Source organism: Cnephaeus nilssonii, assembly GCF_951640355.1.
Source record: "Cnephaeus nilssonii genome assembly, chromosome: 7".
NCBI classification, from domain to species: Eukaryota; Metazoa; Chordata; class Mammalia; order Chiroptera; family Vespertilionidae; genus Cnephaeus; species Cnephaeus nilssonii.
The window spans coordinates 70,031,705-70,058,731 of NC_137078.1; the positions used below are offsets into that span (position 1 = coordinate 70,031,705).

The 27,027-nt window shown below is 44.1% G+C and overlaps 1 protein-coding gene across 1 annotated transcript in view; it reads right to left on the bottom strand.

Moving 5' to 3' along the window:
• Window positions 1–870: 870 nt before the first annotated feature.
• Window positions 871–27,027, bottom strand: part of RAB3B (RAB3B, member RAS oncogene family) — a 70,550-nt gene continuing 44,393 nt past the window's right edge. Inside the window, exons 3-5 of the mRNA XM_079776643.1 lie at window positions 22,701–22,819; window positions 19,765–19,889; window positions 871–6,127 (exon numbers count right to left, since the gene is read on the bottom strand). Of these exons, the coding sequence (XP_079632769.1) occupies window positions 5,940–6,127; window positions 19,765–19,889; window positions 22,701–22,819 (432 nt within the window). The 3' untranslated portion in view covers window positions 871–5,939. The remainder of the gene's footprint in view (window positions 6,128–19,764; window positions 19,890–22,700; window positions 22,820–27,027) is intronic.

Below are 27,027 nucleotides of genomic sequence, written 5' to 3' on the forward strand. Positions count from 1 at the left end.
GGGCTTAGTCATGTAACTTGTATTAGTTGGTGGGACATTAGCAAACATGATGCAAACAGAGGCTTGACGAGTGCTTCTTTCTGCTTTGGAGTTTGCCCTCTCTTGCTGCTGGGAAAACTTCCTCCACCATGTGAACAAATCTGGGCAGCTTTCTGAAGGATCAGACGATGGGGACAGAGGCCTCAATCACTCCAGTCATCTCATCTGGGCACAAAGACTTGAGAATAAGGCCATTCTAGAACATCCAGCCTCAGCAAGAAGATCCACCCTGCCAGTCCACAGAACCATGAGTAATGATGTTTGTAGTTTTAAGTCACTACGTTTTGGAATTGTTTGTTATGTTCCTCCGAGGACAATTAACTTTAAACCAGGCAGTCTAAAGATGTTTCACAGTTCAGATGCTCCTTCTCTCTCCCTTACTCTTTTGGGAGTATCTGGGTGCAGTGGAATCTTCCTAGTGCCCCTGAAACAGTTCTACAAAGGTGACTCGGGTGACATAGAATGATGTAGCTTTCCTTCAGAGCACTTTGTAATTACATTGGAGTGGCTACTTTACAAGGTCTAGATGAAACCACAAGCTACTAGACCAGCAATTTTCAACCTTTTTCATCTCACGGCACACATAAATTAATTACTAAAATTCTGTGGCATACCAAAAAATATAGTTTTTGCTGATCTGAAAAAAGTCCTATCTAATAAAGAGGGAAGATGCAAATTGACTGTCATGCCATCACAAAGATGGTGGCACCTATAGCCACAAGATGGTGGTGCCCAATCCCCTCAGCCCCACCAGAGTCCCCAGTCCTTTCAGCCCCACTGGGGGGTGGCAGGCATGCGGTACAGCCGGACCCACCCTCAGCCTCCCAGCCGCCCAGGGCCAGCCCGAGGCACAGGCAAGCCTCGGATGTCGTCTGCCCAGCTGCCCAGGGCCGCCTGAGGCTCAGGTAACCAGGGCCGCCTGAGGCTTGCGCTGCCAGCAGTGGCAGCAGCAGAGGTGTGATGGGGGCGTCACCTTCCCCTGATCACCAGGTTGCCTCCCGCCGCTGAGGGCTCCCGGACTGTGAGAGGGAGCAGGCCAGGTTGAGGGACCCCCCCTCCAGTGCATGAATTTTCATGCACCGGGCCTCTAGTATAGATATAATTTTGATTCATTCAGACCAGATGGCTATTGTTGTGTTGGCTGTTGTAATTTTTTAATTTGGCAATCTAAGGGAAAAGATGTCAATACCCCTGATTAAGTAGTCAGGTATTGATTGTATTTGTTAAAAATTCTTGGGGCACATAAGTTGAAAATCACTGAATTAGACTATATAACCTTCATGAAGGCAATGACTGTATCTGATTTGCCACCTAATGTATCCTGGTACATATCAGATACTAATTTGTTGAATGAGTACATTTGAGTTTTGCCTACTTCACATAAGGGATCCAGGCTTTCAAAAACATCACCTAGCAGTATTTGTAACCCACAGGCCTGTCTCTTGCACATACTCTCAGTCACCAGCTGTGGCAGGTAATCAGGTGTAGGTTTGGGATGGGGAATCTAAAATCAGTGAGATCCCAGGACACTGGTTGCTGTAATTCCTTCCCCTCCTCCCAAACTGTTGGCAAATATTCTTTAAGACACTCGAGGAAACCTGGTATCCAAGGAAAGAGCTTTGGGCCAGGAGCAGGGGATGTGAGTCAGATCTGGAGAATTCATATTCTGTGAATGTTATAAGGCTGCAGTCACAAAGCAATTGTGAAACCAATGTCCCAACTGAGGTTATTTAATTAACTCTGAGACTCCCTGGGAGTGTGTCATTACCACCATCCCATATCACCTTCATCTAAGAGACTATCTGAAGAGGAAAGTTGAAAGTGCATGAGTCAGACAGAGGTAGGTTCCAATGGTCCTAGTGGGTGACTTAGGCATATTAACATTTCCAAGTCTTTATTTCCTTGCCTGCCAAATCAGGATGATAATATCTTAGAAACACCTCCAATAAACTATAGGTACCTTGCAGGCAGGGATCACTTGTTTTCATCTATCTTTATCTAATATTTAATAGTGCCAGGCCCCTGATAGATATATAGGGAATAGGTGAATTTTCCCCCAGAGGTGATCTAAGACCTACTCCTGTCTCCATCATAAATGCACTCTCAGAGTGACTTTAGGAAATCTCCTCCCTCTCTCTCTCCACCTCAGTCTTCCTCTTTGTAAAACATGGAGCCTGGACAAGATTTTCTCTGAGCTTCCTTCCATATCTAATATTCGACAAGTCTGTGGCCATTCAGTACCCTCTCCCTCCTTGCTGCTTCTGGAAGTTAATAATGTTACAGACTGAGGAGACAATATGTCACGAATCACTCTGTATTTACAGATACACATGCATTTAAAACAGATTCTATAAATAGCTACAATACTGTATTGTACTTTTGGCCTACTTTTGTTTCTTTCAAGGTCAAAATGGTGTGTGTTTTAAATCTTCTTTTATTTGGATTTTTAAACAAGATGAAAACCAGGGCAAGTTGCCACTAACACATATTATGTAGCTTGAACCTTGGTGGCTAACTGTGCTATTACTGTGATTGATGAACATTGCGCTGCAATCAGTTGGAAGCTGCTGCCTTCCACTTAGCGGAAATGAGGTCACAGAGCAGGGCTGGGGAACTGCCATCTAACAAGCAGGTCTATTTTTCTGTCACCGGTAGAAGAGTCTGCCACCATCATATTTAACTCTTGATTCCATCTGTTGTAAAGATGCTTGCTCCCTTGAACCAGCTCCTGAGTTGTAAAGAATTTGACCGTTTTTAAATAAAATTTTCAATCTTCGCCTGGCTACTCAGTAAAAGAAAGAAGATTATTTGATATACGTACTGAAATATCCAAGGGGGCGTGAGGCGCTCAGTCTGAAATCCTAGTACTAAGGTAGATGGATGTTACTGCCCAGAAAAAATAGTAATTATCCCTGACTTGTATGGGACTTGACAGTGTGAAAAGCACAGCCAGAACGCCTTCCCTGTGAGGGGACCACATTCTTTCATGGTCAGAGAAGTTGAACAAGTCACTTCCCCAAAATGCCCCATTGCTGGAGCAGGGAGGCTGCTTAAAGCACTGCTTGAGAGCTAGATAAAAATTGCCTGACAGCTCAGTTGGTTAGAGTATCGTCCTGATATGCCAAGGTTGTGGGTTCAATCCTTGGTCAGGGCACATACAAGAATCAACCAATGAATGCATAAATAAGTGGAACAAGAAATCAATGTTTCCCCTCTATCTCTCTCTCCCTCTCTCTTCCTTTCTCTCTGTAAAATCAATACAAAATAAAAATAAGCAATTGCCTGACAGAGGCAGGTACAGGGAAAGCCAGTGCTTGGGCCAGAGAAGCACTAGGCATCTTTTGCTCAGGCCCAGGGAATCTGGTTGCTTAAGAGACTGAGTCTGCTTTGCAGAGTGTTAGACATTCATCACCTCAGATTAGTCTGAATCAGTGAGCAGTTTGTTAACAGATTAGAGACATATCTTTTCTCTAGGAGGCTTGAAATCTGATGGCCTTGGAATTGAATCCTCATATAGATCTAACATTTACTAGCTGTGTGATCTTGGCCAAGTCTCTTAACTTCTTTGGGTTAAGAAATGGAGCGTAGAATGGGGCGAAGAGCACAAACCTTGGAGCCTACTACCTGGGTTTGAACCCATTTTTTATCATTTACTCATTCCATGACTTTAGGCAAGCTAGAGAATCTCTTTATACCTTAATTTCTGGATGTTTAAATGAGGTTGGTTATAGTTCCTCCCTCACAAAAATGTTGGGAAGATAAATGAGTTAATACACGTAAAGTGCTTGGAACAATGACATCAGGGTTAGCTACAATGACATTGGGGTGATAATCCTCATTCCTCGGGTTTATTTTGCAGATCAACTGAAATGATGAAGGTGAAAAAGAGTCACAGAGTTATAAGTGCCAGAAGCTATGTTAAAGATTATCCAAATAATCCCCCTCATTTTGTAAGTGGGAAATCAAGACTCAGAGAAGAGGAATATCTGGTCTGGTGTCACACTTGATTTAAGGGCAGAATCCAGGTCTCCTGATTCCAAGACCAAAGTTCCGTCCTCTGCACTGGGTCAGAAAAATCAACATCTCCATAGGGCCGACTCTGGAGGTTCCTTATACTGGTATGTAGTCCTTGGACCTGTTGCTAGTTAATGCACTTTCCTAGGACAATGAGCTGCATCTGAAATGGAGAGAAAACTTGGAAGAGACTCCCCCCCACCCCCCCACACACACTGACTTTTGAGGCGGCATGTTAGAGCAGGGGGAAACCGGGTTCAGGCCAGGGTTGGGAGAAAACATTTTCAGAAATTATCACTTAGTTCCATGTCATTGTTTCAGCTAAAAACCAAACATGTGCAGTGTCTACAAACAAGCTAATATCATGAATTAACCCATTCAGTTTGTTTCTAGTGTCAGAGGGTTTTGCATATTTTTTCTTTTCTTCAGGTATTTAATTAAGCAGCTTCCTCCAGGAGTGGTTTCACATCCAATTTTTGGTAAACACTAAGGTTTCACTCCGGGGAGAATATATAAGGTTTTACTTTTCTCAATTTATTTCAGGGTCATGCCCCCCTTAGATTTATTCTGCTTTGAACCACATTTCCCAGTTGGACTACTCAGGAGTCACTGAAAGATGGGTTGGAAGAAAGGACAGGATGGGGAGAAGATCCTATGGACACTGGCAGAAGGAAGTAGAACTATTTGACGTAGAGAAAGGGCAGATCCCAGGGATCAAGACTTCTGTTCTCAAGTCACCTCAGGGTGTCATGGGGCCGAGGGATCAGACTCTGTGAGGTCTCTGACAGCAGAGCTAGTACAAACTGAGTGAGAAAAGGAAGAAGAATTTCTAGGAGTTAGATTTCAGCTTAAAACAAGGAAAACCTTCTGATTATGAGGGCTGCCCAAAGATGGTGTGAACAATGAGCTCCGGTCCCTACCAGGAATGTGTGCTTTAGGGGAAGAGATCTGGTTGTGAGGCCTGACAGCCATTTGTCAGAGATACGGATGGGAATGAACTAGTCAGACTAGGTCAAATTTGGGATCCTACCCACTCTAAATTTTTCATATTCTGGGAGTTTAAGAACCAATGACCAATTTCATAGAGTTCCCACAGTTTTGAACCAGCTGGAAAGCAGCAAAATCAGAAATTCATGACCTGCTTCTTTATCTTGCCCGTGTTTCTCTTTCTTTCTTTCTTGAGCTCCCTGGCTTGCTCTTTCATATAGCAGGAACATTTGACATTTTTCAAGGGAATAAGCTTTTTCTTTTAAGTGTGTTTCTGACTCAGCCTTTGCTCCTTCACCATCATTACAGAGCTCTCTGGAGATTAGCTCTGGCCTGTCACCACAGCAACTGCCCAGGCCCTGTGAGCATCCGTGGTTAACAGACTTAGGGCTTGGAGAGCTAAGCTTGACTTGCGGTGTGAGGAAGCTCCACAGGGGAGCCCGATATGAAACAAGCATGTCGTGTATGGGGAGGTTTTCTTTAATAGGATTAGCTGTGCAGGTGGGCCTCACTTTACACAGTTGGCCAGGCCCTGGAAAGTGTGTGTGTGTGTGTGTGTGTGTGTGTGTGTGTGTCAAGTTTTGGTAAATGGAGGGAATCTTATTCTAAAGGCAGAAAAGAGATTTGCTTTCCAAGTCCTTGTAGTGAATCCCCTTTGTAAAATGGAGTCTTCTTTTGTAAAATCTCCACCCACATTGCAACCTGGCTGTTAGGCTAGTGCTGAGTGTCTGTGAGTGGGGCCATCTGCAGAGAACCCCTCAGGCATGCTTCCACCTCCAAGGCAGGCAAAGAACAGCAGCAGTGCAGCTGGCTCGGGGCTGGGGTGGACAGAGTGTAACAGGGGAAGCAGAGTGGGTGTGGGGCCACAATGAGGGGCGGTCAGGAGGGTGGGGCCTTGCCTAGCATGAGCAGTTCTGCTGCAGCAGCGGCGGGGTGTCCGAGAGACGGGTGTTCTTGGAGGCACCCAGCACGGAGGGGTCCGTGTCCAGTGAATCAGACATCTTGTCGCAAATGGCATCCACCAGGCGCTCGAAGGCCTGTCGCACACTGATATTCTCCTTGGCGCTGGCTTCAAAGAAGTCAAACCCTGCGGAGGAGAGAGATACAGATAAGGATTTCCCTTTTCCCTTTCATGCCCCCTGGTCAGACCACTCGGGATTAATACAGCCAAGTGCTCAGGGGAGAAGCAAGGAGGCCTAATCCCATGGGCAGAGACTTCTGCTTCAAGGAGACAGCACAGAGCAGGGATTACCTGCACTGGTTTAGATCCTGGCTCTACCACTGACCAGCTGTGTAACTCCCAGAAAGTCACCTATTCTCTTCATGAATCAATGCCCCAGTTTATAAATAGGGATAAGTTTACCTACCTCATAGAATCAGTACAAGGGACTAAACAAGATAATGAATGTAAAGTGTATAGCCCTGTGCCTGACACAGAGGAGAGTCATTAGGTATATTTCTAATAGAGTGACTGCTTCAATGTGTGTGCATAGTACTTCCCAGTTTCCAAAGCATTTATCACATCCATTATCTCATTTGATCTTGATGTCATACCTGGGGGAAAGAGGGTCCAGGCAGACCCTCTCCATTTCACTAATGTAGACACTGTGGCTTAGGGAAATAAACCGACCTTGCCCAAGATAAGTACTTGCCCAAGATAAGGCACCAGTATGAGAAGCAGGCTTTGGCCTTTCTGACCAGGGCTTTCCCTCCTCTTCCCCCTGCCTCCCTCTCCCCCTAGTCTGGCCAGCACTAGTCTAGGCTCTGGGAGGCACCCAAAGATCCACACTGAATATGAAAAACTCTATTTGCCCTTTCCACCCATAGACACAAAGGCTTATCACCACTCAGTGGGGTCCATTCTTCCTGAATTCCCCTGGAATGGCCCTGTATCTCCCCCCCCCCGCCCACCCCCTCCCGCCACTAAAAGGCCCTCAAAAAACTGCACCTAAAGCATGAGACATTCTTGACTGTTCTGTACCTTGAGATCTTTAACGACACTTTCTGTGACAATGAACAGGACCTGGTTGTCTTAGGACCATGGTTGGCAAACTGCGGCTCGCGAGCCACATGCGGCTCTTTGGCCCCTTGAGTGTGGCTCTTCCACAAAATGGCCTGGGCGAGTCTATTTTGAAGAAGTGGCATTAGAAGAAGTTTAAGTTTAAAAAATTTGGCTCTCAAAAGAAATTTCAATCGTTGTACTGTTGATATTTGGCTCTGTTGACTAATGAGTTTGCCGACCACTGTACTAGGAGACATAAGAAAGGCCCTCCTGATTCAGACAAAGTGGCTGCTTTCCAACTGAGGAATCTTGGCCAGGTTGGTGGCAACCCTTAAGAGTCTAAGCCACTTTCTCCATCACTTCCCTGCCCTAGCCCACTCCTTCCTCTTTTGTCTACCTCTTTCTCTTCCTTTGGAGTCTATCTTTATTTCTCCTCAAAAGCTTCTTTCTTCCCTTTTTTTCATTTTAGCTCTTCTTTTTCCCTTATGTTCCTTGCACTTTTTTCTTGGGGGTCTCTAACATTTATTGAGCACCTACTATATGCCAGACTCTATGCTAGGAGTTTTACAAATATCATCTTACTTAATCTTCACAGCAGCCTGTTGGGTAAATAGAATCTTCTCCAATTTATAAATGAGAAAACAACGGCTCCAAGAGATTATATAACTCATACAAGGTCACATGGCTGTATTAGTGGAAATTGGGTCTAGATCTGGGTTTGGCTAGCTCCCAAGTCCATCACAGCCCAGCCTCCTATTTCTTCCTATTTCTCCCTTTCACTTACCTTTTCTCCCCCTGATCATATCTTTTTCTTCCTTTACAAGTATCTTTGGCCTCCTTTGCTTTTATCTGACTACCACCGTGTCTGAATCTGGGCAAGTCACTTCATCTTTTTGAATTACTTAACCTCTCTGAGTCTCAGACTCCCATATGTCAAATAGAAATAATAACAATGTCTTCCAGCTGAGAGAGGTTGGGAGGACTGAGCGAGGTGATGGATAAATTGCTGTACAAAAGTTGCCTGTTATAATGACAGCTTCTTTCTGCTCTTCTTCTTTTCATCTGTGTCTCTCCTCTCTCTCTTTCATCTCCCACAAAGGAGGATGGTCTCTTTCCTCTTCCCTCCTCTCCCTGTTTTCCCGTGGTCTACAAAGAGGCTGAAGCCCCCAGGTACAAACAAGGCTCTTCCCCCCAGCCATCCCAGCTTGAAGGCACTCACAACCCCTGCCAGCCCACCTCAGCTGACAGCTTCTCCTGTGGCCCATTTCCCGACCTGAGAAAGGCAAGCTGCAGAAGTGCAGGCTAATTTCAGCCTGTGATGAAGGAGGCAGCTGCTGGCTCATTATCCTCAGGCCATAGAAACCTACTCAGCTTCAGAGACCCTCCAGCATGTAGCTTTTCCTTAGTGAATATCTGGACTGTGGAAAATGGACTCTGGCTGTTGACTGGTTTATTACAAGTGACAGTGGCAGGGGAGGTGTTGGGGGTGTTGCCTGCCTAGGAAAGGGGTAAACAGATAAAGAAGTAAATAGGCTTAAACCATCAGTGTAGATCAGTGATGGCGAACCTATGACACGCGTGTCAGCACTGACACGCGTAGCCATTTCTGATGACACGCAGCCACATGCCGAGGATGAAACATTTGCTGCTCCTGAGGATGAAACATTTGCAACTAGAGTCTTGGAGTTAGTTTTTTCCTCAAAGTGACACACTACCCGAGTTATGCTCAGTTTTTTGGCGAAGTTTGACACACCAATCTCAAAAGGTTGCCCATCACTGGTGCAGGTGAATGTGAGGACACAGGTCAAAGCCATGAGCACAAATGCCTTCTGAGGAAGGGGCACTGAAGGGAGGATATGCTACACTGAGCAGGTGGGCAGTGGGAAGAGGCTCAGGAGTTAGACAGCCTGGATTTGAACATATCTCAGTCAGCTACCAACTGGGTGACCATAGGCAAGTTGCCTAATCTCTCTAAGCCTGTCTTTTCATCTGTGGAATGGGGTAAAGATCACATACCTCATAAGGAAGTAATGAAAATTAAATGCACAAAAGTATGTCAGTCCCTCACATGTGCATAGTCCTTAACAGTTTACAAATACAAATTTTTAAAAATGTGTTTTTATTGATTTTTTTTAAGAGAGCGAGAAGAAGGGAGAGGAAGAAAGAGACAGAAACATCGATGTGAGAGAGAAACATTGATCAGCTGCCTCCTTCATGCACCCAGACTGGGGATCGAGCCCAAAACTGGGGCATGCACCTGATCAGGAATTGAACCGGCAACCCTTAAGTTCACAGGACAATGCTCAACCAACTGAGCCACACCAGCCAGGGCCACAAATACAATTTTAGAACAACCTTGTGAGGGGGCTAAGGTGAGACAAGGGTTATCACTTGTAATTTACAGATAGGGAAACTGAGGTTTAGAGATGGGGCATTAGCCAGGGCTCTATCCCTTATGCCCCCTTGTCTTGCTCTCTGTTGGAACAGTGACAGAACACACTAGAACATTTCTGACCCAGGTAGAGCAAACCAGAGGCTGTGCAGGAATGCAGTGGAGGGAGAGAGTGGAGGGAAGGAAAGCGGGTGGAAGCCTCCAAAGTCAGTGGGGATGGGAGCCTTTAGGGCCAGTACTGAGCAAAACTCTTCACCCAACTAACTTCTCATTTTCCAGGATCCAGCTTAGATAGTGCCTCTTCATGCTCCTTGTGTTTCCTCTGCCATAGCACATGTCACCCTGCATGGGGAAGTCCATTTGACAAGGAGCTCCCAAGCAGGGACCATGTCATTCATCTGAGCATCTGCACCAGTTGGAATAGGTGCTTGCTGAATACTGGTAGAATGATTAGATGAATGAAGGAGGTGGGAATGAGCATGGAGGGTGTGGATGAGGAGATGTGGACAGTGGGGGTCATAAGAACTCAGCTCAATGAGCATGGCAGATCCTGTGCTGGGCACTGGGGACACTGAGGTGAATCAGAAACAGTTCCTACCCTTAAGGAGCTCCTAGTCTAGTGTGGGAAAGACCATAGTGACAATATTATAGTGATAAAAGCTGGAATGGTGAGAAGCCAGGCAATTGTCAGGGCACAAGGTTATTTAAATGAGCCTTGGGAGCCAGGGAAGGCTTCTTGGAAAAGCTGATTCCTAAAAAGATATCAGCTAAATAAAGACACGTGATTGTGAGTGTATGTGTGAGCACATGCATGTACAGCACACAGGGGAAAAGGTATGAGCACAGACAATGGGGCAAAAAACAGCCTTGGTTTATGCTGGCATAACCATAGTAGTCTGTTATCATTAGAGCAGAAAGCTCCAAGTGGTGAGAGATGAGGTAGTAGGTGGTCAAACATGGAGACCTCGCATGTCAGGCCGAGACTTGTCTCCACCGTCATCTCAAAGGTACCTGAAGTATGAGAACTGATTCCAGTAACCAGCTCATGGGCCTAGCCAGCTCTTTTGCTAGCAGAACAAGTCCAGATGCACCCCCACCTAATTACTGTCAGTCTCCTGGAAGGTTCTTCATTCGTAGGCCCAAATGGTAACCTTTTCCTCAGGTTCATTAGTAAGGATTCTCAGGAGCTGAGAATCTAGCGAGGTCACGAAGATGACAACCGATTAATCAGACTAGCCCCCAGTCCTTTCCTCCCTCTAATTGGCTTCAAAACAATGGAATTTCTGCTGTCTTTAATGGGTCCCAATTCTTAAGTGAATCTAATAGGATTCCCTCCACCCCAAAATGATTGTTTCCCCTTCCAGTCCAAAGGCAGCTGTCACAGACCCACAGACCGTGTCCACACTTCCTGGTTCTGAATTTGACTTCAGAATTCTATTCAGAAACTTGCAACCTACTAAACTCACCCCTCCGTCCTGACACTGCCCCAGAACCTTTCTCCTTCACTTATATGTTCAAATCCCTTCTCCATCCTTTTCTGATACCTCTTCATCTCCATCACATGTCAATCTTCAACTCACACCCCTCTGATCAATGATGATTTTGGCAAGGGACTCACTGTCTCCCTTTCCACGCAGGGTGGTTCTCATTCTCATGAACTTTTGGTTTCATGTGGACAATCCATCCAACACCCTGGCCTCTTAATGTCTTAAACATATAATTTCAGCGACCTTTTTCTTCCACTTCGTTTCAGCTATGCTCCGTCCGTATAACCTGAGCTATTTTGACTTGGCTTTGTGTCACCAGAACTGAGAGAGGTTTAATTAATGCAATAGCCAGCCTATTGGCTTAACACCCATTACCCTGCGTGGTTGGTCTCTCTCTAATTCTCCAGCCTCATCTTCCTGGTTCATACCATGTTCCAGAAACATCAACACTTTCTTATTTGGTGCCTCTGCTCAGGCTACTACTCTCTAGCTCAGTGGTTCTCAACCTTTCTAATGCCGCGACCCTTTAATACAGTTCCTCATGTTGTGGTGACCCCCAACCATAAAATTATTTTCGTTGCTACTTCATAACTGTAATTTTGTTATGAATCATAATGTAAATATCTGTGTTTTCCGATGGTCTTAGGCGACCCTGCTAGCGGGTCGCAGCATTAGAAAGGTTGAGAACCACTGCTCTAGCTCCTACTCCTAATTATCTTTATTACTCACCTGTGGAATCACTGATTCTAGAGAGCCTTCGCTTTCTCTTCCCCCCGAACCCCCACCACTCAGAACATATGAAGTACATCTCCCCTCTAATACCATGGCACCTTACCCAGTTCTTCCAGTCAGATCCCAACAGGAAAATGGAAACTATTCTTAATATTTAACCCAGAGGGAACTGATTATATAGGTGATAGAAAAACTAAAAGGCCAAATAGAATAGTAAGGAAACCTAGAGATTATCAACAGGGAACGAAAAATACAACAAAACAAGCTCTGGCCGGGTAGCTCAGTTGGTTGGAGCATCGTCCTGATGCACCAAGGTTTTGGGTTTAGACCGGTTAGGGAAAATATGAGTCAACCAATGAGTGCATGAATAAGTGGAACAGCAACTCAATGTTTCTCTCTCGCCCTCTCTCTCCCCCTTCCTCTCTCTCTAAAATCCTATATAATAAAAGGTTAATATGCAAACTGACCGAACAGTGGAAAAACCAGTTGCTATGACATGCACTGACCACCAGGGGGCAGACGTTCAACACAGGAGCTGCCCCCTGATGGTCAGTGTGCTCCCACAGCGGGAGCGCCACTCAGCCAGAAGCCAGGCTCATGGCTGGTGAGCTCAGCAGCGGCGGCAGGAGCCTCTCCTGCCTTCGTGGTAGTGCTAAGGATTTCCAACTGACAACTTAGGCCCGCTCTCCACGGGGGAGCGGGCCTAAGCTGCCAGTTGGACATCCCCCAAGGGCTCCCAGACTGCAAAAGGGTGCAGGCCGGGCTGAGGGACCCCCCCACCCCAGTGCACAAATTTTGTGCACCGGGCCTCTAATCAAGACATAAATTAAAACGAAAACTATTACTAGGGCCAAAGGAAGCTAGAACCATGGAAGCAGGAGTCAGGAAGAAGAGGAGCAGCCTCTACTAGAGTAGCTAACTGTGTGTGTGTGGGGGGGGGGGGGGGCACGGGATGCAGGTTTCTCCCTTTTCTCATCTCCAATCATCTGTTAGTGTCTCTCCTTGGCTAATCCCCTCAGGGGCCTGGGAAACAAAGCTTGCAAAGGTCAACACCCCAGAGGCGGTTGCAGGAAAGAGACAGAACAGGTGAAGGGTAAAGAATGATAGCAAACAGGCTAAGGACATCTACCCAAAGGTTATTGAAATGATCTCTTTCCTATTTTACTTCCCTGGTCAATGAGGATTTTGAGGGCAGGGAATTCATTCACCTCTGTGTCCCCAGGGTCCATCATGTGTTCAGTAATTGTAGTACATTATTCACTGCCCTCCCTGTAGAGGATTTTACATCCCTACAGATTGCCAAGTGGCTTGCAGTGCCTCCTTGTGGGAGGTAGATATCGCCTCACTTCAACATCAGATTTAACTGTGTGACTTGGTTTGGCCACTGGATGTGGCCATTCCAAGTCTCACCAAAAGCTTTAAGAAGAGCCTTTGTGTGGTTTAGCCATCCCAGATTGGATCCCGGAGTAAGAAGTTGGAACAGAGCTGCAGCTGACTTGCGGTAGAAAAAAACAAGTAAACAAACAACTTTACAGTATTAGCTAAGCTTCTGACTTGGGTTATATATTACCACAAGATAATCTAAAGAAATCTCACTAACATTGTGAATGAGGATGGAAGTTGAAAAGAAACTATGGCAGGCTTTGGGAAAATACCACTGGATGATAAAATGGGAGCCTTAAATCCAAAGGCTGAGTTTGAGTAGTACTGGGTCTGCCCTCTACTATCTGCATGGCTCAGAAAAGTTACATAATCTTTTTTTTTAAATAAAAACAATTCCACACAAGGTGGGGGGAATATGGGACATGTATAATACTTTCAACAATAAAGAAAATTTTAAAAATAATAATAATTTGAAAAAAGACAAAACAATTCCACAGCCCTGGCCAGTATGATCTGGTTGGGTGCCATCCCATGCACCAAGAAGTCTCCGGTTCAGTTTCTGGTCAGGGCACATGCCTAGTTTGCAGGCTTGATCCGGAAGGGGGTGTGCAAGAAGCAGCCAATCAATGTTTTGCTCTCACATGGATGTTTCTCTCTTTCCCTCTCCCTTCCTCTCTCTCTAAAAATCAATTAAAAATCTTTAAAAATAAAAACAATTCCACAGCATTTATTGTCATAAATAAAATAACATAGGGTAATCAAAGCAATATGAATAAATGTTTAAGAACCATACTCCCAACAAAGGGTACTTAAAAAACACAAACTGTAAGGTTACATAATCTTTAAGTGAAAAGATAAAGACACAGGAGTGTGCATAGATCTTTGTGTGCAAGAAAACTCAAGTGGTCTGGACTCAGCTTCTTCATCAGTACAATGGAGCTGATGATAATACCACCTTCCAGGCTATGAGGGAGAGAGAGGGTCATAAGAGAATTGTTGTGAAAGCACATTGCGAACTTCACCAAAGTTAGTTACTATCATCAATGCCAACTAGGTCTTTTTTTCTCTGGAACTAGGCTTAGTGATGCAAGATTTCAATGATTCATACCAATCCAAAAACATTCAGCAAGCACCTAAAATAGGCAAGGCAGCATACAAGAGTCTATGGAGTTTGAGTGGAGAATTGTGTGAATTGCAATTTCGGGATCAAAAAGGAATAGAGCCAAACAGACCTTCCCAGTCAACTAATCCATATCCCCTATCTTTCAGAGGGGCAAACTGAGACCCACAGACAGGAAACAAAAAGCTCAAGGTCATATAGTAAACTAGTGGCAGAGACAGGATAAAACATTCAATCTCCTCACTTCTAGCCTGATGCTTTTCCCACTATACTTTGCTGGAGTGAGTGCATGTATGTGTTTCGAAACCACATTTTAAATCGGTCTCTTCTTCTCTTGTAGGCAGAAGCACATTTACCTTTTTTACTAGCCTCCCTGGGCTCTGGCCAGACCCATTCCCAATCAGATGCAGGGAAGGGACAAGAAGCCCCTTCGGAAGGGCACAGGGAGGCAGAGGCCCTAAAATGCCATGCTTCTTGGAATAGGAGGCCCTGAAACTCCTCCACCCTCCCAAAGACCCACTTTCCCCAGGGTCGTTACAGCCTCACTCATGTCCCAGGAACTTCACAGAAGACCTGTTGCTACTCACTCACAGCTTCAATACATGCTAGTTGCTGGGCATATCAGTAGTCTTGGCTGAATGAGCTGAGAAAAGCTAAAAAAAAAAAAAAAAAAAAAAAACCTGAAGAGGGATTCCCATAAAGCACAGAATGGAACTGCAGCACTGACGAGCCGACCACTGAAACGTACTTAATGGACTGCATAGCAGAGGGAAAGGACTAGGGTGGTGATGAGGAAGGCTGAGCATCTTCCCTCACTGTTCCCAGATATGACCACTTCCTTGCAAAATTCTTAACATGGCCCACAAGATCCTGTGATCTGGTCTCTGCCTACTTTCTCCACTCTCATCTCACACGATTCTCCCCTTGATTGGTTAGGCCCTGTGACATGGCTAACTTTTTATCATCCTTTAGTTCTCAGCTTAAGTGTTACTTTCTCAGATCTTGACTCTCCAGTCTAAAATTAGGTCTCTCTTGCCCTAGCTGGTTTGGCTCAGTGAATAGTGTCAGCCTGTGAACTGAAGGGTCCCGGGTTCGATTCTGATCAAAGGCACATTCCCGGGTTGCGGGCTCAATCCCCAGTGTGGGTCGTGTAGGAGGCAGTCGATCAGTGATTCTCTCTCATCATGAATATTTCTGTCTCTCCCTCTCCCTTCCTCTCTGAAGTCAATAAAAAAACATTTTTAAAAAAAATTAGGTCTTTCTTTTTCACTTTCTTCATAGACTGGTAACTTATGTTACTTTTATCTGCCCACCATACCTTTCTTTAAGGAACCCCTATTTTTAACAGTTGTAGTGGGACCATAGGTTATAATACTTGCCTCCCCCAGCTATTGGGATAACCATGTAATTCACAGGGGACCAATCATATTCTTCCCTGAGACTTATATATGGTGGCTGGGAGAGAGAAACTCTTTTTGCAGGAGTTGGAACAATATGAATCTGGTGCTGCCATCATCCACCTTACTCCCCATGCAGAGTTTGGCTACAGGAAGAGGCTGGAAAGATAAGCAAAGCTGTGAACTAGAGAGTGCAATTATGTCCAAGGTCTAGTGGACTTCACAGGTACATGAGCTAAATATATATTTTTTTAAAAATTTTATTTAAAGCTAGTTTGATCTGGGGTTTTATCACTTGTCATAACAAGAGTCCTAACTTATGCAGAACTTACCACAATTTTAATAGCTTTATTAAGATATAATTCAAGTACCAGGTAATTCACTCATTTATACAATTTGAATTATATATTTTTGTATAATTATTTGTTTAAAATTTATTTCCTCACTAGTTCCAGGACAATAAAGATTATAGCTGTTTTCTTCACTGTTATATCCCAAGTGCCAAAACAGAACTTGCCTGGTTCAGAGTACATGCTCAAAAAATATTTTTAACTGAATAAATGTATGAATAAATGAAAATCTACCCTAGTCTGGGTGCTTTGGAATAATGAAATAAATTAGACATAACTTTGGCTGCTCTCGAGGTCTAGCAAGAGATATAGACACATAAGTAATCAAGTTCTGGCTAAGCAATAGAGGAACGCTCAGGAAGTTGAGTAGGACAGAAATTGGTTACCTTGGCCTGCCCAAATCCGACCACTTCATTAAAGCCCTCTTCAAGTGCCTCCCTAAACCCTTTACTAAGAATCTCACTTCCATCTATGTTTCTACGTAAGTTTGATAGGTCTATAATGACTCCACTACTTCCTAACTGTGTAATCTTGAGCAAATTACTTAATCTATGAACGTCATTTATCAGAGTATTGGACATGTGCTATAGTACCTACCTTGAAGGGTTATGTTGAGAATTAAATGAAATAATGCAAAGTACTTCATATAATGCTTGGCTCAATATATATCACCCATTATTACCACATTTGCCCTACAGTGTGGTTAAGTGGTTAGGCTCTGGGGCCAGACTGCTGCTTGAGTTCAAATTCTGACTCTACCTATTACTGTGTGACCTTAAGCAAGTTACTCAACTTCTTTGTGCCTCAGTTTTCTCATCTGTTAAAAAAAAATAACTTGGAGATAAGAAAAGTACACGTCTCAGAGGATTTTAGGAGAATTGAATTAAATGAGTAATACCTTAAAACATTTAGAATAGTGCCTGGCACACGGTAAACACCTAATACTCAGCCAGCTTACTTTTAAAAAATCTTCGTCATAAGGGCTCGGCATGCTGTCTATCTTTTTTCCTAATATAAAACGAATTCACCTTTGAAAAACTTAGTCTTGTTTAACTCTTAGGGCTTGACATGCTGATTATATATTTTTTCTAATACACACCAAAATATATACATAAAATCATCTTGCACACTTCCAGTGCCATGGGTTTCTCTCTTTGGGAAACACTACTCTAGGCTCGCATGTTCCCATGATTTATGGTTCCCTGAACACAAAGTGCTATTCCTTGCCTTTGTCAGTGTTATTCTCCCTGCTTAGAATGTCTTGCCTCTCTTTCTCCCTTGGCTGCTGTTCCTACTTGTCTTCACGCCTCAGCTTGGGCATCGTGTTCTCTGACCCCAACTGAATGAGGTGCCTCCTCTGCGCTCCCACAATCCCCGGCATATCCCTCTATCACAACAGTGATCACTGGGGGTATCACTGTTTCTGTCCTTCACAGATCAGGGAATGTATCCTATTTCACTGCACAGTACCTGGCATAGAGCAGGTACTCAGAAATCTTCATTGGATTGAAGTAAAAGGAAGTAGCCAAATACATAACATAATACATACACATTTAATCAAAACATATTTGTGCAGTATCTTCTCAGTGCTAGGCCATATAACTAGGCACTGTGGGTACAAAGATAAATAAGGTTAATTTCCTGGCTTCATGGAGCTCTTGGGAGATAGACAAGAAAACAAGTGCACCCAAGCGCCATGGGCACTGTGACTGCTGCCTGTATGGGGTCCATTAAGTGGGGACCCAAAGAAAAGAGCTCTGGGCAGCCAGGAAGGGCTTCACAGAAGGTGTGCAGCTTGAGCTGTTTTGAAAACTGTGTGTGTGTGTGTGTGTGTGTGTGTGTGTGTGTGTGTGCGTGTGTGTGTGAGGGGGTGTTTCACTGGATGAATGAGGGTGGGGAATGGGATACAGAAGAGAGCATCCCAAACAGATGGGGCATAGAGGGTCCAGGGAGCGTGCTGGGTGTTTCCCTGGGGACAGCAGGTTGAAGACATAAAGAGATAGCCTGAGATCACCTAGGTGTGGGCGGCAGAACATGCTTACTGTTCTGCGAACCACAGATGGGTGGAGGTCCTTTCTGAATCCTGAGAAACTCTGTGAAGGTATAAGAACAGTACGACCCAAGATGACTCAATCTTCCTTTTTATTATTTATTTATTTTTTAATCCTCACCCGAGGGTATCTTTTCCATTGATTTTTAGAGAGTGGAAGGGAGAGGGAGAGACAGAGAGAAACACTGATGTGAGAGAGACACATCAATTGGTTGCTTCCCATATGCCCCCCACCAGGGCCGGGAGCTTGCAGGGAGCCTGCAACAGAGGTATGTGCCCTTGACCGGAATTGAACCCGGGACCCTTTAGTCCGCAGGCCAATGCTCTATCCACTGAGCCAAACCAGCTAGGGCCCTTTTCATTATTTACCTACAGTTTGCTAGTTTCTATTTCAGAACACCCTGGGGAATAGGAGAAGGGAGAAAGAAGTCCATAGGACTTCTCCCCCAACACACACATACTCATAATACATGTAATATAAATATGTACAACACACATAATACAAATATATACAACACACTTGGACATTATACAGTTTACCTACCTACCAGCCCATATATTGGTACTTCAGAAATTGCCAGAGAGTATAACTTTAAATCTCCTACTTCTGAAAACTTACAACACCTAAGCTGTGAGAACTATTTAGACTAGCTAAAAGCTAAGCAATAGAGGAAGGTTTCTCTAAGTCGATCTTACATTAAACCCCAATACAGAAAAGAAAAGAAAAAGCTGCTATTTTAAGCAAGTATTGGCAGGGGTCCTGCTGTGGGGCTACTGAGACACACCTAAGGCACCTGGGTCTCAAGGGAGCACAAGAATCAAGATGCTTTAACCTCGGAAAAAGCCAGAGCATCACTGAGCTGCATACTTAAAGCCACACGGTTTCCTCCCTTCATACAATAACTTTTGTTGTGAAGTGTGTTTCAGTGAGGAAGGATCAGTTTACATTGGGAGAAAGTGTAAGACAACCTGTGATGTTTAGTGCTATAGTTACTGTAGGGTTGTTTGATATTAAGGACATTGTCACAAGCCACATATAGAGTCTGCTCTACAGTTGCCAATGAAGAGCAGTGCTTCTCTGGAATAATGGGTCTGTTTTTAATATAAGAGCCCTCTCTGAACCATGTAACTGATTATGTTTCCCTCTTTGCAATGGTTGCTAGGAAGCTCAAAGCCAATATTTTGGCCCAACTCTTGCTTATGCCCAAGAATTTACAATATACATACTTATGTTACTGCTGGCTTCCTCTTATTTACCTCCTACCCTTGCTTTTCCTTTGCTCCAATTTTCTCACTTAATTAGGGTTTTTAAAATGTACTATGATGAGTTTTATAAAACACCTTAAATCTTTTGTGGAAGGAGCTGCTGAAAAGTATTCATAATTTTAAGTTTTACTTATATATTCAATGTAACAAAATATATGCATATAATCATAAATTACCTAACACAAAGCTATATGTTCATCACATAAATATAAAACAACATATAGAGCACATCGATAATAATAAAAGCGTAATAAGCTAATTAGACCAGACATCCTTCCAGACGTCCTTCCAGACAAAAGCCGCTGCGGGCAAGGGCCGTGGCAGAGGTGGCAGAGGCCCCCGGCCATGGCAGCGGCGGACGGGGGCTGCAGCGGCGGTGGCGGGCAGGGGCTGGGGCCAAGGCCCTTGCACAAATTTTGTGCATCGGGCCTCTAGTATGTACATATTTCACAACCTCCCCAATGTCACATTTCCATACACACACACACACACACACACACACACACACACACACACAAATGTGAACACATGTGTTGTGTACATACCAAGCTGCTCTGCGAGGAGCCGGCCCTTTTCAGTGGGAACAACCCTTTCTTCCTCCATGTCACACTTGTTTCCCACCAGGATAACCTGTGCATTGTCCCAGGAGTAGGTCTTGATCTGAGTAGCCCTAAAGAGCGACAGATAGAGGGCCATGTTAATGACACACACACCCCAGGCTGAAAAGGGCTCTGTGAAGCTTGAAGAAACCGATTCCCTTCCATGGGAATAGCAACACCCAAGTTCCTATGAATTAATTCAGCTGAGGACAGAGACATACCTGCCCCAACTAGCTGTCACAGATGCTGATCCCCGAGCGCTGGTTGCAAACTTTACCTAGCTCTTTGGAGCCCTCTTCTAATGGATTTGCCCACCCCTCTTCTCAGCAGGCAGAGAGCTCTTTCTAAACCATCTATCTGACCATATCCTTTCTTAAAAGCTTTCTCTCCCCCACTACCCATGCAATGAAGTCTATCCCTCAGTCGGGGGTTAAAGACCATTTACCTCCTGCCTCTCCAGCCTCATCACCCTTCCTCCCACTTTACAAGCCTTCTCACCCATTCCGCCCAAATGCTTTTCCATGGTTTGTGCCTTTCCCTGTCCTGGGAATCCCTTCCCCACATTAACTTGTCCTCAAAGGCCCAAGGTTCCCTGTTGGGAGCCTTCCCCAGGCCCAGCTAGACTCTCCCTCCTCCTCTGTGATTCATAAACCTTAGATCATGATTATTTGTAGAAACCAAAATGTCATCATTGCTTTCTTTTATCTACAATGATTATGAAACCTTTTAAAGATAGTTTTATGTACTATTCAAATTTTGAAAGGAAGTATGTTTTACGTCTATAATTAGAAACAATATTTTAAAAGAGGGGATAAAACAGGACCCTTCTATTGTGGAGACATCTTTTTGTGGGGATGGACCTAACTCTGTCCCCAACCACCCCACCAGGTAGAAATGATTTCTTCCCCTTTCGTTCCCCTTCACATTCACTGTGGCTACTGTTACATTTGGCTGAATGTATCTGTCCTTCCTTTGAGGGCAGGGACAGGCTTCTTCATCTTTGGGGTGCCAGTCCCCTGCAAAGAGCACAGACCAGAGAAGTTGACAGTGAATGTCTGATGAGTGAATAAGTCAGAAAACGGTTAATCCTGAAGCAGATCTAAAATTATGACCCTACCCTGACACTGACCCTAAATCTAACTCAATTCTAACTACAAACTGGATCCATCACTGACCCTGATCCCAAAGCTGATCCCACCACCAACCTTTTCTTTCAGGGTGAGAAACCCTTCCCTCAAAGGATGGAATTCACTCAACCACCATTTGTTGTGGGCCAACGAAGAGCTAGGTTCCGTTTTGGGCACTCTTGGCCTAGATGGCAGATGGAGGCTAGGCTGGGACCAAGTTTCTCAGAGGCAAAACCCAACAGCTAAGGCTTGGGAGAGACACATACTTAGGCTTTAGCCTCGAGTCAGTAAGCAGAGCCAACTCTCCATGTTTCCTCATGCAACTCTTCCTGTCATTTTCCTCCCTCCTCCTACCCCATCCACTCTCAGCTCCCAGATTAGCAACTCAGGTTATTCTTGGAGGTATCATCACCAGGTGTTAAAGTCACTGTGCTCCGGAGGCAGAATGAACACGGACTGATGGAGAAAGGGAAGGGGTTAAGGCCAACAAGGAATGAGCAGCGTGGAGACACTTAAACAAAGAGCTGATCACTCCATGGGGGGCGGGAGGAGGGATCATAACTGAAGGGGAAAAGGAGGAAAAAAACAAGTGGGAGTAAAGAGAAAAGAGAAAGGAAAAGAGGAGAAGGTAGAGGGGAGTTTTTAAAGAAAAGGGGGAGAAAGGAGGAAGAAGAGGATGACCAAAAGGCTGCGAAGGAGAACCCAGACGGCCATGAATGACAGACGTGCAGATACATGCAGGTGGCACCCTGGACTGCTGCTTAGAGCAGGTGGGTGCAGCAGGCAGCCTGCAAGGCCACTCTCGGCTCAAGGCCCCAAGACACAAACAGTGCTTCACATAGCCATGGCAACAGTTCCTTGGGGAATGGGAAGTCCTCAAAGGGCAGCTGTTGGCAAAAGGGAGCAGGAGAAAAGCTTGGCACTGGCCAGCACTGCTGCTGTGTGCCCGGCCTGCTCAGCTTCTCTGATTCTGAAGAAGAGCCAGAGCACAGATGTCCCACCTTCCCCCATCCTCATCCTTCCCACGGGCAGGGGCATTGGGTCCGGGCCCCTCCCTCCAACCCGTCTTTACCCCCATGCGCCCTTCTCCCTGGGAGTTATGCTCCAGGAAGAAAGATGTAAGTGGCTCAGAGGTTGTACCGCTGGGGAGCTGGGCGGATTTCCATTGTGAGCTGAGTCTTCACGAACTTGGACTGGATTGGATGTGCTCTTGGACCCCTCGCCCAGCTCAGGGATTAACTTGATAGGGAAGCAGTATGTGGATTCACCCACTGCTGTGGCCACAATGACCTTTCTAAAAAATTCATCGGAACCTTTGGTTCCAAACTTGTTACCCCAGTATGCAAAATCCTTCATGACCTCTGCTCTTTCTGTCCTCGCACTTACCTTCCGCCTTTGCACGTCTGTATTTTTTTCTGGAACATTCTTATCCGTTCATCCTTCTGTTCATCTTAAAGCATGCAGCATATGCCAGCAACCCCAGGACACTTCTCCTGACTCCCCAAGCTGGGTCAGAGCCCTCCACTGGGTTCCCACAGCCCCGGCGACGCTCTTCAACCTGTCACATGTTATTTTCATTGCCTGTTTACTGATCTCATCTGTGAATTCCTTAAGGACGGGAGCCAATCTAATTCATCCAGATTTCTCTAGCCCATAGCAAAAGGCCTAAACCACACTTTAGGTTTTCTTGAACAGGTTGATGACTGAATGATGAATGAATGAATGAATGAATGAATGAATGAATGAATCTCATACCAATCTTGCACAGCATTGAAGGACTCCTCATTGGTGATATCATACATCAGAATGAAGCCCATGGCCCCACGGTAATAGGCTGTGGTGATGGTCCGGTACCGCTCCTGCCCCGCTGTGTCCTAGGTGGGAAAAGAAAGAGTCAGCCTCCTAGAAAGTTTGCTTTTGTTCCTAAAAAGTCCCCAGAACAATTAACTAATAAGAGCACCTATTATGTGTCTTGTATTATATTTACTGACTAGAATAAAATACTTAAACCCTCATAGAAATTAATAAGAATATAATTAAAATCCCAACAGAAAAATGGGCCAGGGGAATGAACAATTCATAGAAGAAATGTAAATTAATATTTATTGTACAACAAGGTTTTAACCACCCTGGCTAGTGTTGCTAACTGGTTAGAATGTCAGCTTGCACACAGAGGGGTCATGAGTTCATTTCCTGGTCAAGGGCACATACCTGGGTTGCAGTTCGTTCCCCACTCCCGAGTTGGGGTACATGTGGGGGGCAATTAGTCGATGTGTCCCTTTCACATCAATGTCTCTCTCTCTCTCTCCTTCCCCCCCTTTCACTCTCTTGCCTTCCACTCTCTGAAAAGCAATGGAAAAAATATCCTCAGGTGATGACTTAAAAAAGATTTTAGCCATAGGCGGCAAAATACTAGACATATGTCATAGGAAAATCTTTACCAATACAGCTCCTAGGACAATGGAAACTAAGGAGAAAATAAACAAATGGGACTACATCAAAATAAAAAGAGACCATCAAAAGAGACCATCAACAAAACAACAAGAAAGCCCACTGCATGGGAGAACATATTTGCCAATGTTATCTCCGATAAGGATTTAATCTCCAAAATTTACAGGGAACTCATACAACTTAACAAAAGGAAGATAAACAATCCAGTCAAAGAATGGGCAAAAGACCTAAATAGACACTTTTCAAGAGAGGACCTACAGAAGGCCAAGAGATATATGAAAACATGCTCAAAGTCACTAGTCATCCGAGAGATGCTGTCAGAATGGTTATCCTCAACAAATTAACAAACGACAAGTGTGGGCGAGGATGCGGAGAAAAGAACCCTCGTGCACTGCTGGTGGGAATATGCAGACTGGTGCAGCCACTGTGGAGAACAGTATGGAGTTTCCTAAAAATGGAACTCCCATTTGACCCAGTGATCCCACTTCTAGGAATATATCCCAAGAACTCAGAGACACCTATCAGAAAGGATATATGCACCCCTATGTTCATAGCAGCACAATTCACCATAGCTAAGATTTGGAAATAGCCTAAGTGTCCATCAGCAGATGAGTGGATTAGAAAACTGTGGTACATCTACACAATGGAATACTACACTGCTGTAAAAAAGAAGGAACTCTTACCATTTGCAACAGCATGGATGGACCTGGAGAGCATTATGCTAAGCAAAATAAGCCAGTCGGAGAAAGATAAATATCACATGATCTCAATCATTTGTGGAATATAATGAGCAACATAAACTGATGAGCAAAAATAGAGCCAGAAGCACCGAACAGACTGTCCAACCTAAGAGGAAAGGAAGGATTGTTGGGTGGGTAAGAGATCAACAAAAGGACTTGTATGCATGCATATTAGCATAACCAATGAACACGACAGTAGAGGTGTGAGGGCATGTGCTAGTGGGTGGGAGTGGTCGGGGAGAGGTCAATGGGGGGAAAAGAAGGCTTAAGTAGCACTTTAAACAATAAAGAATTAAAATTTTAAAAAGTGTTTAAAAATGTTTTTACCTTATTTTTAATTATAATTCCCATTATAGATGAGGATATAGTGAGAAGTTGCAACCTCACACCTGCTCATGGGAGTGGAACTTGGTTCAATCTTTTTGGAAATCAACTTGGAAGTCTCAAGAGCATTAAAAATATCTGTACCCTTTGACCCAGAATTTCTTCTCCTAAAAACTTTTCCTACAAAATTGTAAAATCAAATACCTAATCACAAAAATGTTTGTTACCACTTTATTTAGACAGTGAACACGTATCATCAAATTATATATTCAACAATAGGAGAATGGTTCAACTATAAGATTTTTATATATGTTTATTTTTTATTTTATTTATTTTTTAAAATATATTTTATTGATTTTTTACAGAGAGGAAGGGAGAGGGATAGAGAGTTAGAAACATTGATGGGAGAGAAACATTGATCAGCTGCCTCCTGCACACCTCCTACTGGGGATGTGCCCGCAACCAAGGTACATGCCCTTGACTGGAATCGAACTCGGGACCCTTCAGTCCGCAGGCCGATGCTCTATCCACTGAGCCAATATATGTTTATTTTTGTAAGACAACTTAATGACCAATGCTTGTATTTGTGATATGCTATCAGTTTTGTAAGTATATTTGCAGAGAAGAAAACTGAAAAGAAAGACATCAAAACTTAATAGTTATCTCTGTATGAGAGACAAGAATTACTAGGACTTTAATTTTCTTCATGTAATTTTATTTTCACTACAATAAGCATGTATTACTCTTACATACGGAGAAATAAACATTTTTACTAAAAGTTATTACTAAGACAATTCTTTATCTCAAGCAGCTCACAGTCTAGTTGGAAATGTCACTGGAGCACAATGGGATGCTTCACAAAGGTCCACTCGGTGCAGGTGAGGGGCCAGCCAATCATCTGTTTCAATACAGTTTTAGAATGTGTGATGCTAGGGCATGAATAAAACATTTCCTCTATATTAGCTTATTTAAATTTTATCAAACCCCTGTGAGGTAGGAGTTATTAGTATTTACATATTATAGTTGAGAATATAAAAAAGCAAACTGGTGAGAAAAGCTATGCCTTAAATCCAGGATTTATGATTCCAAGTCTAATGCACATACCACTACCCCCCAATCAATGAAAGATTTATCCACAAGCACTAATTGAACACCATCTATAATAATAATGGGAACAATACTAATTATAGCATGCCATTATTTATACATATGTTACACCTGTTATCTACAAATTTTAGAAAAACCCTGTAGGGTATATATTATTACTCCATTTTTCAGAGTGATTGCCTACTCAATGTCAGAACTGGCATTCAAAACAAATCTGTCTGACTCCTTGTTGGAGTACTCACTCCTTGAATCCTACTCCACTATGCCAACTGTTGGGTCCGAGTCCCTCCGCCAGGGACTGGACCTCCTTGGATGCCGGGCATTAGAAGACAGAGAAGACATGAGAAGTCGTGGGTATATAAGAGAGACTTTATTGTAGTACAAGTAGCCATTGCTACAAAGGAGCCATTAGACAAAGCAATTCTTGCTAATGCAGTAGCAAACATAGGAGCCATCCTAGGAAAACAGTCAGCACCAGCTGGTCTGTAACATGTCTTTCCCACAACGCAGCCCCCAGAATAGGAGCTATACAGGAGTCAGCCACACTGGCTGGTTAGTAACATACTTTATACTAACTTAGACAAGAGAGGCTTCTTGCCAAATAGTGACCTCAGTCTTTTGGGTTATAGAAGGGCATGCCTGTGCAGTGTCTAAATTCTTGCTTTTGCACCTGCGTATGATACATTAGCCTTAAACACCCTGATTAGAATTCCCATGCTCAGAGTGGCCTTGAACATCCGGAATACACGGACTGATTAGGGTTACCACACTCCTACACATAATACAGTATACTGCCTTGGCCATGAACTATACTTTGTGTGACATAAAAATGGAATAAACACCCGGCAGGTGTGGCTCAGTGGTTGAGCATTGACCTATGAACCAGGAGATCACAGTTTGATTCCCAGTCCTGGTTGTGGGCTTGATCCCTAATAGATGGCATGCAGGAGATAGCTGATCAATGATTCTCTCTCATCATTGATGTTTCTATCTCTCTCTCCCTATCCCTTCCTCTCAGAAATCAATAAAAATATATTTTAAAAATGGAATAAGCTCCATCCCTGCCCCCAGGAAACCTCAGTAAAAGTGTAGAGGTTTCAAAAAAAATGTAGAGGTAGCGAAGACATACCAATCAAACTGATAATTAGTACTGTGTGGCACTCTGTGATGTAGAGAATGGACTGGAGGGAGAAGACATGGAAGCAGAAAGGCTGGTTAGAAGAACTTCGCAGTGGTTCAGCTGAGATCTGATCAGGATTTGAACTAGAGTGGTAGCAATGGGGATGGAGTAGAACCAGATTCAAGAGTTATTTTTAAGAGAGCCCTAGCCAGGTAGGTAGCTCAGTTGGTTCTATACCAGATACGTTGTATAAAGAAAACATATCAGGCAAATCAGGTAAGGCGGAATTGAGGTGGTTTTAGGTAGTTTATGGAAGGTTTGTCAACACAGAGCTAGTGTA